This window comes from Piliocolobus tephrosceles, chromosome 16 (assembly GCF_002776525.5).
Source record: "Piliocolobus tephrosceles isolate RC106 chromosome 16, ASM277652v3, whole genome shotgun sequence".
NCBI classification, from domain to species: Eukaryota; Metazoa; Chordata; class Mammalia; order Primates; family Cercopithecidae; genus Piliocolobus; species Piliocolobus tephrosceles.
In genome coordinates, this window is record NC_045449.1 from 24,858,046 (window position 1) to 24,869,897 (window position 11,852).

General features: G+C 39.6%; 1 protein-coding gene across 1 annotated transcript in view; it reads right to left on the bottom strand.

Annotated features, from left to right (window-relative positions):
* Positions 1-11,852, bottom strand: part of BLMH (bleomycin hydrolase) — a 48,258-nt gene that overhangs the window by 9,119 nt on the left and 27,287 nt on the right. Inside the window, exon 11 of the mRNA XM_023183851.3 lies at positions 9,729-9,798. Within this exon, the coding sequence (XP_023039619.1) occupies positions 9,729-9,798 (70 nt within the window). The remainder of the gene's footprint in view (positions 1-9,728; positions 9,799-11,852) is intronic.

The following is an 11,852-nucleotide window of genomic DNA, read 5'->3' on the forward strand; positions in this document are numbered from 1 at the left end:
TTATGTGCAACAAAGTTAATATTTATTTGGCACTTACGATGTGCCAGGCACTATTCTAAGCACTGTACATATATATAATAACCCACCGCAATATTGTTTGTAATAGCAAAAGACTGCAACAACCCAAGTCCCATTAGTAAGGGAAATGGTTACATAAACTGTGGTAGATCCAGACAATGGAAGATAATGAGGCTGTACTGATGTACTGATAAGGAAATGTCCCCAAGATACGCTGTGAGAACAAGATGCAGAGCAGGCGACCTAGTGTGCTACCACTAGTGTAAGAAAAGGAGGCAATAATATACTTAAATATGTGTAATGTTAGTACTAAAAAAACAAGGAAAGACATACCAGAAATAGAAATAATAACCTAAGGGAGAGGCAGGGGAATGAAGAGTGACGGAGATGGAAACAAAATTCTTTCATATACCTTTTTATATTTTGATTTTGGAACAATGCAATTTCATTATCTACTAAAAGAATTACACTTTAGAAAACAAAACAAAAAAATGCACACATATATAACCCCAAAACCCTGTGAGGACTTTACACTTCACAATGCAATTTCACATCACTATCCTGGTTTTGCTTTTAATCCTCACAACAGTACTGTCAAAGACAGGAGGGCAGTAAGTAAACCCGACATCAAACCCAGGTCTTAAATTCAAATTCCGTCTTTCTCATCGGGCTCAGCTTCCTCCAGCTGAGCACTCTGCGGGCAAAGAGACTTGGGAGGTAGTTATGGTTTCAGCAACAGATAGCATTTAGTCTAGCTCAGGTACCTAACTTTGAAACCAACTCCATCTGCTCACAAATCCCATATCAACAAACAGGAACCCAGTTTTTGTTGGGTCCATTTATAATGTATTTTGTGTCTTCTATTTATTTATTTTTCAGCGATGGAGTCTCACTATCTTGCCCAGGCCGGACTTGAACTCCTGGGCTCAAACAATCCTCCTGCCTCAGCACCCTGGGTAGCTAAGACTATAGGTACATACTACCATGTTTGGCTAGCTATTTTGTGTGTTTAAATCAAAGAGACAAGAGACACCATGTGTTCTAAGTGCATGTATTTAGAAAGACAGATAACAGGATGGGTTGGATGTTTTTTTAAAAAAAAAAAAAGGGGGCAGAGGAAGGGAACCAAAACCACCACTTATAATTATGACTGCCATTTGAAACAGTGATCTGGGAAGAGGCTTCTTTTTCCTCCAGAGGAAACACAAAAGTCTGGCTATGTGGTGGGGACACATTTACATTCATAAACCATTTGCTGATAAAAGAAGAGATACTCTTATAGCCGGATATTACTTGTGGCCTCTTTCAGAAACAAAGGTTAGAAAGTACCATTTCCCCAGTAAATATACTAGGAAAAATGCAGGGTGGAAAATGTGGTAGAGAAAAGGAGTTGTTTTGGTTTGTGGTTTGTATTTTTTAAACCATTAAACCACCACAAAGCTCAGTCAGCAGAAGTGTCCACAGCCTGAGAAGTGCCCTCTGCTAAGGAGCCCAGAAGCAGCCTGTTCACCTCCCGGCTGACTTCTTTCTCTAGACCAATGAGCACGAGCCAGGCAGCCCTGAGGGCACACACAGCTCTCCAGGATCTCTGAGGGTGAACCCAGAGAGGAAAGCACAAATTTAGAAGCCATTCAAGGGTCTTGTTTTCCCACTGAAACTCAGTGACTTTTCTCACACCCCAAACTATCGCTACTCCTATTTGTTTCAGACAAAGTCTGCTTGTTGGTCATTCCTCAAAAGCTCTATGAATGGCAAGTCACATTATTTCTTGGCTTCACTCCTCTGACCTGTTCAACGCATGCTCCAAATGCCAAGAGCTGCACTTCTCAGCCACCATTTCTCTGGCTGGCCTCCCTCTCCCTTTTCAGAAAAAAAGTCACAGCCCTAAAATCTTCCCTAAAGAGGGTCACCCTTGAAGAATCCCTACGGAGGCCTCACAGTTCCAGTCACTGACCACTTCCCTTGCAGTTTATCCCGTGTGTGACTCTGCACTTATTCTTGTGTTTATGTTTTACAGATTTTTTCTTACAATAGGTTACAAACACCATATGGGGCCAAGACTAACAGCCTTAATTGTCCCAGCTTCAATTCTTTGCAACTCCACTGTACGTAGCCTTTGAGGGAACGAAGTACTGACATGCTGCCAATGGAGCATAATAGGATAGCTGGGCTTGCACCCTGACCCCTCCTAAAGTTTCAAAAAACTACCTTAAGTCCAACCCAACAGCTTTTCTCCTTGACCCATTTTCTGTCTGCTCTGCTGTTCCACTATGTACCACCATGTTCATCCTGACACCCTCTAGTCCTGGGCTTCCAAAGTGCTCTCTCCAACCCCTCACTCTTTTCAATCACCTCAGCTTCCATGTCTTCCTATTGTCTCCCCACTGAGGGAAGGTACTCCCTAGTTCTTCTTCTGTCAACTGCCTTCTTGGAAAAAAATTCATCCCTTCTCTGCTTTTCTCGGTCTATTTATCCTATATCTTACAGTCTGAGGAACACACCATGAATGCCACTTCTGTCACATCACAGCCCTCTTCAAATCCCCTTCCTGTGTCACAGGTGAGTAAGTATAAATTCCTCTGAGGGTCAGAGACATTCATTCCACCATGGCCTATGCACGGTTCCTTGCATCCCATCAAGAAATGTGAGTTGATGCTACTGCTAATGGTTTTTCCTCAGCACTAGGTTTATTCACCTTCACTGCTTTCTCTCACGACACTAAGCCCACACTATGGGTAATCCACCCAGTACACTGGTGATGTAGCATAATGATCACACTAGGGCACTGAATTTAGAGATCTGAAACTGGAACCATGGGGCAAGTTAGATGCCCTCTTCTAGAAGGGAAAGGTTAGGGAGCTTCATGTTCTTGTTCTCTTGCCCTCATTAGTCTATAGAAAACATTAACAACAGTAGCAATGGGAGCTCTAATATTTCTAAGCACTTCTTATACGTCTGGCATGGTTCTCACAACAACCCTATGAGATAGGTCCAATTATTATCCCTATTTCACAGATGAGAAAGCTGAGGCTCAGACAGGTTAAATGTCAATGACCACTGTGACACAGTCAATATAGATAGGTTAGCCAGGCTGCATACCCAGGTGGTCTGGCTCCAGATTCTGTGCTTAAACTTCCATCCTTCTTAAGCCAATGCAAACACACCTTGGAGACAATCTGGTGAAAATTATAGATCCTATCTACAGGTAAAAGCACATCTATACACAAAACTCTACATTAGATATGAGGAGATTTCTCTCTGAAGCAGATGCCTCATTGCAGGTTAAGAGCTCTGTCATACAGTCTGTCCTTGCCCACATAATGATAATCCTCTCTTAGTCACATACTTTGATCAGGAAGCACCAGTGAACTGGAGAGTACATGCTTCCTCTATTCCATCTACATACACTATTTCTCAGCCAAAGTTCATGCAGGCTTTTTGGTTAATAAAGATGTATGATGAAAAGCCCTTCTGAGAAGGCCGGGCACGGTGGCTCACACCTATAATCCCAGCACTTTGGGAGGCCAAGGTGGGCGGATCACTTGAGGTCTGGAGTTCGAGACCAGCCTGGCCAACGGGTGAAACCCCGTTTCTACTAAAAATACAAAAAAAAAAAAAAAAAAAAAGCGGGGCGTGGTGGTGGGCGCCTGTAATCCCAGCTACTCAGGAGGCCAAGACATGAGAATCGTTTGAACCTGGGAGGCAGAGGTTGCAGTGAGCCGAGACCACACCACTGCACCCCAGCCTGGGTAGACAGAGCAACACTCCGTCACAACAGCAACAAAAAGCCCTTCTGAAAGAACCCAGAATCCAGATGTGATGGTAGCAGCACTTTTCCCAAGCCTGGAGAGACATGAAACCCTCCAAGGTGACAAAACAAATTTGCATCTTGCCCTTTTCTCGGAAATCAGAAACCTGAGGTTTTAAGTTCTACAATTCACTCTCGTTTCAGCAAGTCTGGCCCAACACTGCCTATAATTTCCATTATTGTACTAGAGATCCAGAACGGAACCTCAAAGAGACCTGCAAATAACTGATTATCTTTTGTAAGTAATATATACTTTTAGGGAAGCTGTCTGTGTCAAATTAAGAGATTTGAATTCCAGTTCTCTCTCTGATTCTGGGGAACCCGAACAAGACACAACTGTCAGTAAGTTTTAGTTTCTTCACATAAAACCTGGGTATAATCACCCCCATTCACATCCTGAGTTACTCTACTCTGATGTCATGAGGATAAATAAATAGAAATTATTAGCGAACTTCGAATTCTCATGAAGCAAGATGCCCTGTAGCTTTATGTCTCGACTACCTCCAAAAGAAATATGGGCTGTTCATAACTCCTTAGATTTATATAACAGTATACGGTTTGAAAAATCCTTGCATACATTATTTCATTTGATGGCTACATACAAACTGTAGGAGCTCAAAAAGAAACAAATTGTCCATGTTATTGATATAGAAATGTGACACTACAATGAGTTAAATTACTGCCCAGCATCTAAAATCAAGAATTAATTATTAGTAACTGTCTCTCAACTCACCTGGTTCTACAACATAGCATTATATGAAGAATATGATGGTTTTTGTGCCTAGCTTTGAATATACCATCTCCAAAATCACACATGGCAGTTTGGCTGGTGAGACAATTAAAGGTCATAATGTTGGTTTTTAGGAAGCAGCAGAAATCTAGATATAATCTGAATTGGTAACATGTTTCTTTCTAATCTCTAACATGCCAAAGTCTCTTTAACTGAAACCATTTAGAGGTTCCTTTCTAGAAGGAAGTCTGAAAATTTTACTAAAATGAAAGAAATCAGCAACAGAGAGGCTCATTTGTAAGAAAAGATTAAAAATGTGGGTTAAAAACAATTTCAAATGTTCATGTATCTGAAAGGAACAAAAGCAATGTGAAAAATGGAAAACTCATCTTGGTTCAAAATGAAAATCAGAAGAGACTGAATTTTTAAAAGGTAAGTATTTTCCTTCAGTGAACATTGCAGAATGAGAAAATATCCCTCATATCTTCACTTAAAAGTTGTTACTTATCATATTGAGAAACTACACCAAATAAGCATTAAGAACTATATTATGATAATTCCACATTTAGAGCTCTGCTGTGTCAGGCTCTAGAAATGGAATACAATCTCATAACTAAGTGAACCAATCACAAAGAAGTAAAGTTTCATAGTAAGAGTGGTTCATTAGAAAGACCATCTAGGAATTTTATTTATTGACTATCAAATACACTATTATTTGCATGACAGAATATTGATAACTACTGAAGGTGGATGACAGGCATATGTAGGGTTCCTTAATACAATCCTGTTTACTTTATATATGTTTAAAATTGTCCAAGATAAAAAGTTAAGAACTAAATAACCTTAGCCGGGCGCGGTGGCTCACGCCTGTAAACCCAGCACTTTGGGAGGCTGAGGTGGGTGGATCACAAGGTCAGGAAATCGAGACCATCCTGGCTAACCTGGTGAAACCCCGTCTCCACTAAAAAATACAAAAAATTAGCCAGGCATGGTGGGGAGCACCTGTAGTCCCAGCTACTCGGGAGGCTGAGGCAGGAGAATGGCATGAACCTATGAGGCAGAGCTTGCAGTGGGCTGAGATCGCGCCACTGCACTCCAGCCTGGGTGACAGAGCAAGACTCCATCTCAAAAAAAAAAAAAAAAAAAAAAAAAGAACTAAATAACCTTATTATAAAGCAGCATGGACAAAATTCAGGGAGGTTTTGGGTGGCTGCATAGTTTCTTACTTGCCTAAGTCACAAATGTGCTAACATGGGACAAACCCTCACAGAACGCCCCATTCTTCACTCTTTACTCAGATTCCCAGCCACAAATGATGCCCTAGGGGCCTTTTCTCCCAATGTCAGACATTTACATAACATCTCCAGGTCCTTCACACAGTTTTATATCCCTCATCCACTGTTTCTGGTCACCAACGACCATGAACTGACCTGTTATTTCATGAGTGGATGACATGCTACTAGAACAAGGAAGCTGAGAAAAAGCAGTTTAGTGGTTAAGAAAACTGGCTCTGGTATCAGGCCATCTGGGTTATAATTCTGGCTCTATCATTTACTAGCTAGGGGATCTGCAGGTCACTTTGGCTTAAAGATTAGGCTCTTCTCAGATGAATTTCTGACTAATAGTGAGAGGAATCAAAGGTGACTTCCTTGATTTTAAATTCTTAAATATTCTACAAAATATTTTTATCAGCATTTCAAAATGAAAGATAATATATCAAATCCCAAAGTCTGTTCCCTCATCTAATTGTGAAATCCATTTCTGATATGATCCATTAACAAGATACAAAATGGATAGTCAAGTATTTTAAGAAGGAGGGGAGAAAAGAAACCTATGTTGGTATTACATGTTAGATATGCATCCAATTTTCAGTACAACTGACTATGAACACTAGAATTCATCAACTTGAAGTAATCCAACTGGTACAGTAAGGCAAAAACTATTTTCTCCTTTTATGTCCTCCTGGTCAGAAGAAACCTTCTGTCCATTTTATGAAATAGTCAGGTTATCTGTTACAAAACAATTTCTGGGCAGGAGGGCCATGAACATAACCAATGGGGAGAACCAAAGCCAGGGCTGGGCAAAGGCAGCTTGCCCAGGTATCTTTGCTCTGTTTATCTCCAGCATGTATTATCAACACTGCTTTTTCAGAAACATCATCTTAACAGTAAGAAATCCCAAAGAGAATAGCAACAAACTGTTAACAATGTTATCTACAGAAACAAAATCCCAGCAATGCTTTTTAAGGTTGTCATGTCTCCCAAGAGAGCATAAACAGAGGTCCTGCCTCAGACGTGCCAGCCAATGTCCACTAGGATGACTGACAAGAAGGCCCTGCTGGGGTAAACACATATTGCCAACATAATAACATACTATGCACTCTCCTAAGGTCAGGCCAAGTGTGCCAATTAAATTAGATCATGTTTTCTTTCCTTCCTTCCTGTTAAGTCAGAAAGAACATTACCAAGAAATACATGAGAATAATTTATTTTGGCTTGAATGAACGATTCCCTGCCCCCACTCCAGTTCTGTTTCTTATCTTCTGGCTCTCTACTGAAACGCTTTGCTGTGTATAATAACAGGCATTTCAGTTATTTGAGAACAAAAAAGTTAATCTTTACTACATAGCTGCAGATTTCACTAAGAAGGATTATAGGAGAGTTACAGGGATAGCAAGATCCTGTATTATACAGTTCTCTCAGCATAATAATGAAATGAGTAAGTTAGCAGAAGCAAAACTTTTAAGAGGTAAAGCTAAATGGAAAAATTATATACAGTAAAGTGACCTAAAATTAAGTATTTAGGTTCAAAATAATAAAGACAGTAACTCACACTACATAAAACACATTTTCCTGATTTTACAAGTGTTTATCCTCTATTAACCAGATAACACTACTATCTTCAAACTCACTGACTATTACAGATGGAAAAATATCGCAGCAAGCTGACGGATCCAGGCTCTTCTAAACAAATATAACTTTAGTTCTTCTCGTAGGTGGTAAGCTGTATGATAACAAACCCAATTACAGGAACCAAATTAGACCAGAAATGAAACAGAAGCTGCAGGGGGTTCACTGGAAGCAACAGGAAACTTTAACTCAGTATCTTATGTTTGCTACAAATAATCAAATCTTTCAAATTTAAGACAAGTATCCATCTCTTAACTATCACCAACTTACAGATACAACTAAATTGTGAGTTATTTTTACTCTGTCTGCTAGCTGTGCTGAGGTTTAAACCCTTCTCTATTTGATCCTAATGTGTATTTGTCTCAAAATAAAATTAACCTTACAAGAAACTGCCAATTTTAAAATGTTGCATTCTAATTCATAATAGTTAACTTTGGCACCCCTGAAATCACAGAACGATTATAGAAATCACAGAAGGTAGACATGCAACTATCTGATGAAGAGAAATGCAGTAACAGCACTTGTGTTTGTTTACATATAAACATTGGGCTGCTGAGTTTCACAGCAGATTCCAGGGACAGTCAGCCAAAATCCACCAGTGATTTTTCTCATAGGAAGATGAAAAGCCCTAGAATGACAAATAAATGGTCTTCAGATTTTGGCTATCATATACAAGCCTGTGCTGCCCAATCAGCATACTAAAGTGCTGTCAAGTTCAAAACTTAGCTTAACAGACTCTTCTAAAACAGCAATTTTCAAATACGAGCTATGGAAGTCAGATACGCTCACGTCCAAACCTCCACACCCCGTCCTCTACCTTTTACCCTTGGAAATCCTAGGGCTGTGAGGAACATAGCTGGAAAATCACTATTGTAAACACAGAGAGGGGCAACAACAAAGAGTTGCTAAAATCTATTTTTCTTTCTTTTTTTAAAAATAAAATGCCTAATTCCTGTTGGGTAAAATGTATGCTCAAGTTTGTTTCCAAGTATCTCTGCATATCACTTCTCTGGCTTTCCTACCTGGTTCCTCTCAGTTTTCTAACTAGTCTACTAAGCTGCAGTTAATGTTTTTCCTAGCCAGAATTCATTGGTTAAAAGAAAAAGGACTCTGGGGAAGAGTTGGCTACAAAATGCCCCCAGCACACACACATCTACGTGTTCATATGTACACATATGCCATGGTGGTCGCCACTTTTGGTTTGGAACCCTAAAAATTAAAATGTAACATCTCCTTCAAAAGCTATTACTAAAGACAGCCTTTAAAAATATGGTCTCAAAATTTTACAATAATACACCCTAAACTGTTAATCAATGGTGATCTCTAGGTGGTTGGATTATTAGAGACTTTTTATCTATATTTTAAAATTTTTCTACAACTCACATATTACCTATGTTATTTTGTTTAGTCTACTTAGTGTAAGTTATGACTTCTCCCTAGGTTTTGATTTGTTAGTATAAAGAAGTTCTAAGTGGTAAGCAAAGTGTTCATTTCCACTTTAGGCAATGGTAACTTCTACGGAGTCTCTAATAAATGCCTAAAGAAAGCTTCTTGCCAGTCCCATTCTCCCATACAGAAAGCTTCTGACTTTCTAGAGTACTGATGTAGTAGATGAAAACACATCAAGGCTGGGTGCGGTGGCTCATACCTGTAATCCCAGCACTTTGGGAGGCCGAGGAGAGGAGATCATGAGGTCAGGAGATTGAGACCATCCTGGCTAACACGGTGAAACACCGTCTCTACTAAAAATACAAAAAATCAGCCGGGCGTGGTGGTGGGTGCCTGTAGTCCCAGCTACTTGGGAGGCTGAGGCAGGAGAATGGCGTGACCCTGGGAGGTGGAGCTTGCAGTGAGCCAAGATCATGCCACTGCACTCCAGCCTGGGTGACAGAGCGAGACTCAGTCTCAAAAAAAAAAAAAAAAAAGAAAGAAAATGCATCAAATGCCATATAGCAAGTGTCCTGGCAAGGGCACTCAACCTTAACCTCCTCACTAGCCAAGTGGTCTACAAAGAGGGGAGGATCAACATAGTTTGGAACAAATGCAGCACATAGCGGTCTCAGAGTCAACCTGGGAGTTCAGGCACGCCATAATGGTCAGGGGAATTCTGGGGGCAAATCAGATCCTCAGATTTTTCTGTAGAATAGTCTAGTCAGTGAGCCAATTACTGAGAAATCTTCCACACTAGAGCAGCTTGACACCCAGAAAAGCAGAGTATAGCAGGTTCAGTCACCTGGAGTTAGTATTACCAAACTGAGCTCACCTTTGTGGCCATGGTCTTCACCCCATGAATTCTCCACTCTCCATTTCGTGAAAGCACCATCCTGATCATCCTGCAAAAAAGTGGATGATGGTGAGTAGTGTGAAGCCAGATTCTCCCTGCTGAGGTGTCACATAATTTTAGCTCTTCTGTAGCCACTTGAAAGAAACAGCCTGCTCTACACAGTCAGGATGTACTTGGTCAAGGCCATAAGTTTCCTACTATCACTAAAGGGATACTCCAATAGAAATGGGGAATTTGAATCTCTTGGGGTAAAAACATAATAAACTAACAAAGCAATAAATACTATTTCATCCTTTCTATTCTATTCTATACATAAAATAAGCATGTAAAAATGCTACTTGACTACAAAAAACTATATTAAAAGCAGTAAACACTATTTGAAGCTGGGGAGTCTTGCTTTTAATCAATCAATATTGATTAAAGCAAATGCATCCTACTTTATTTTAGGAATAATTCTAAAACCTGGTCAGAGTCTTTTTAAACAAAACAAAATAAACTCATCATACTGCCTGATTTTCTACTTGGGGAAACCAAATAATGATACTCTCCAAATGCATTCTTTTACTGATCCAGTTACACAAATATTGAATTTCATAGAAGAGACTGAATGGCAAAGCAAAAGTAAAAAGACCATTTTCATAAACAAAAGCCAGGCAGTTCTACTTTTCTCCTTCTTCCATCTTCATTATTAAAATAAGCTCAATTTTCGTCTTCTTAAAGGTACAGTGATACTCATCATGATAGCCTTGATTTACAGCCTTTAATATAGTGACACAGAGAGAGACAAGAGGAAGGCTCCATTTGGGAAAAGACTTCTCTTTCATGTTTATTCAGGACATTTACTGATGTCAAAGCAACTTAAATCTTTGTACCATGAGAAAAGCACTGACCCCTGTATTATCGCCTAATGACTTCATCTGTCAACTCCCACTTGCAAATAACTATATGATGAGTCTCATCTATATGGGATTTGGTTCTCTTTGGCTCTGCTAACCCAAACACTCCACTCTTGGCAGTTTTCTTGGATCTCAGTAATTTTCTGTCTCACAAATAGCGCCAACAAACTCACAAGTTTCAGACACCCTTACCTGTACTAATCCTTACTCTTTGCCCCCAAATCCTTTAAAACCATATCATTATATACTATACATTCTGCAGCTGGCATATATCTGTTTTGGTTTTCTATTCCTCCCACTGTAGTCCAACTTTACTTTCCTTTTAAATATCACTGTTAGAATCAATGTCACCTAAAGTGATACAGTTACTTGTACTCTCAGTCTTAAAATGTTTCCTATGTTTTCCCGTTGGCCAATGAATTCCTGGAGTGACCTAGATCAAATTGTTCTCTGGGTCATCTACAATTACAAAATTATTAATACCTGGAACTCCCTTATAGGGATTCCATGATATCAGCGACAAAAGAAAGAAAATTGTGGAAATACAACCATTAGTATGCATTTACCTCTGTACTATTACTCAAATGCAGTTCAAACTCGTTTTTGGGATCAAAAACTCTAGTGGAATGAAGAGAAAATGTTCAATATAAAATTCTTGTTATAATAATATAAATTCTGCTTTATACCATTAGCATGTAAGGTAGCTCCATTTTCCTAAGGAAATAAACCATGCTAATCAAAGAACGGAAGTTCCCAAGAAAATGACAGTGGTATTCATTATTTTTATTTCTGAAAAATAGGAATATTCTGTAACAGAGACAGAAATGATAAAAAGCAGAATTTCTCTTGGAAATTACAACAGGTATTGTTGGTTTGTTTAAAAAAAAAAAAAAAAAGAACTCTCAGCTGGGCACAGTGGCTCAAGCCTGTAATCCCAGCACTTTGGGAGGCCAAGGCAGATGGATCGCTTGAGGTCAGGAGTTCAACACCAGCATGGCCAACATGGTGAAACCCTGTCTCTACTTAAAAAAAAAAAAAAATTAGCCAGGTCTGGTAGTGCATGCCTGTAGTCCTAGTTACTCAGGAGGCTGAGGCAGGAGAAGAGCTTGAACCTAGGAGGTGGAAGTTACAGTGAGCTGAGACTGTGCCACTATACTCTAGCCTGGGCAACAGAACAAGACTCAGTCTCCAAAAAAAAAAAAAAAAA